The 1,364-nt window shown below is 68.5% G+C and overlaps 1 protein-coding gene across 1 annotated transcript; it reads left to right on the top strand.

Annotated features, from left to right (window-relative positions):
* Positions 1-48: 48 nt before the first annotated feature.
* Positions 49-1,222, top strand: LOC122192561 (biogenesis of lysosome-related organelles complex 1 subunit 3-like; the record flags this gene model as incomplete). The annotated part of the gene is made up of 2 exons (XM_042893133.1): positions 49-122; positions 381-1,222. Coding segments are annotated over 2 exons (539 nt in total), but the record flags the coding sequence as incomplete, so codon positions are not given.
* Between the last annotated feature and the right edge of the window lie 142 nt (positions 1,223-1,364).

Here is a 1,364-nt window from a genome sequence, read left to right as displayed (position 1 = left end):
GGGTGCCCGCTCCGCGCGTGCCCGAGTCCGGGTAACGGGCGCGCGGAGGCGTGGCGTCACGTGACCCGGGGAGCCGGCGGTACGGGGCTGAGGAGAAACGGGGGTCCTCGCGGGGTTGGGCGGTGGGTCTGGCGCGTTATTGGGGCGCGGGGGCCACGTAGGGCTGGGAAGGGAATCCGAGGCGTCCTCCTGGAGCTGCGGGTGCCGGGACGCGTTCTGGGGGCCCGTGGGGCTGGGAAGGGGGTGGGGAAGCGGGGGTCTCGCGAGCCTGTTATGCGGGGTATTGCCCTGGGACTCGGGAGAAGGGGCGGCGGTCTCCGTGCCTGATGGGGCCGTTCTTCCCCCGACTTCCCCTCCTCCCTTTTGTTCCCTGCTCGCAGACCGTGGCCGCCCCTTTTTCCTCCACGCTGGTACCGGGCGAGGCCTCGGAGAGCGATTCGGAGCCGGAGCCGGAACCGGGGGGGAGCGCGGCCGGGCCCCCCGCAGCGGGGCTGAAGCTTCCGGGGGAGGCGTCGGAGACCGAGGAGGAGGAGGAGGAGGAGGAGGAAGAGGACCGTGCGGCCCGAGTGCTGCTGCCAGGGGTGCCCCGGGGGGGGCCCTCATTGCTGCAGCAGCGGCTGGGGGCGGGCGAGGGGCGACTGCGGGGCGCGATGGCTGAGGCACTGGGACGCGGTTTCAGTGGGGCTGCGCGGCTGCTGGAAGGCCTGGGGGGGCCCCTGGGCCGATCCCGAGCTGGGGCAGCTGCCACCGCGCACTGCCTGTGCCTGGTGCGCCGTGACCTACGCACCGTGGCTGCCACCGTCGCCGCCTGCCGCCTGCTGCCCGACATCCGCGGGGAGCCGTGAGAGTGGGAACGCCAGTGGGCGGTGTTGGCAGCCGCGGGGAGCTCCTGGCGTCGTTGCAGTGTCGCTGTCGCTGACCTCCAGTGCTGTGTCCGACGGACTTGGGGGTTGTGGTTGTCACTGATGGCGTTCTTGCTGTTGCTGCGTTTCCAGTGCTGTGTCCCCTTGAGCTGCTGCTCCCATCAACAGCACTGCCACTGATCGCTCAGTGTCTCAGCGGTGTCACCTGGCCTGTGGGGACCTTGGCCTCACAGGGACGTTGTCACCAAATGGAAGCTCCTGACAATTGCGTGGTCCGGAATTCTGTGGTTTTGCCCTATTTAGGGGGTCTGAGGTTTGTGGCACCAAATAAAGCCCTTCGGGGGCACAGCTGCAGCAAGGACACGACTTTCACTAGGCGGGTGGCAGCGTGTTCACCCGTGGCACTGTTGCTCCAGTGGTCTGAGCAAGGTCCTTTTTGTTGCCCCTCGTGTCCCCACGTTGTGGTTGTGTCCTGCCGTACGAATGTCTCCAGCACCTGGC

The sequence above is a fragment of the Lagopus leucura genome, unplaced genomic scaffold, assembly GCF_019238085.1.
Source record: "Lagopus leucura isolate 7727_CA_CO unplaced genomic scaffold, USGS_WTPT01 35129-0_obj-0_obj, whole genome shotgun sequence".
Lineage (NCBI taxonomy): Eukaryota > Metazoa > Chordata > Aves > Galliformes > Phasianidae > Lagopus > Lagopus leucura.
This window is presented reverse-complemented; position numbering and strand designations above follow the sequence as displayed.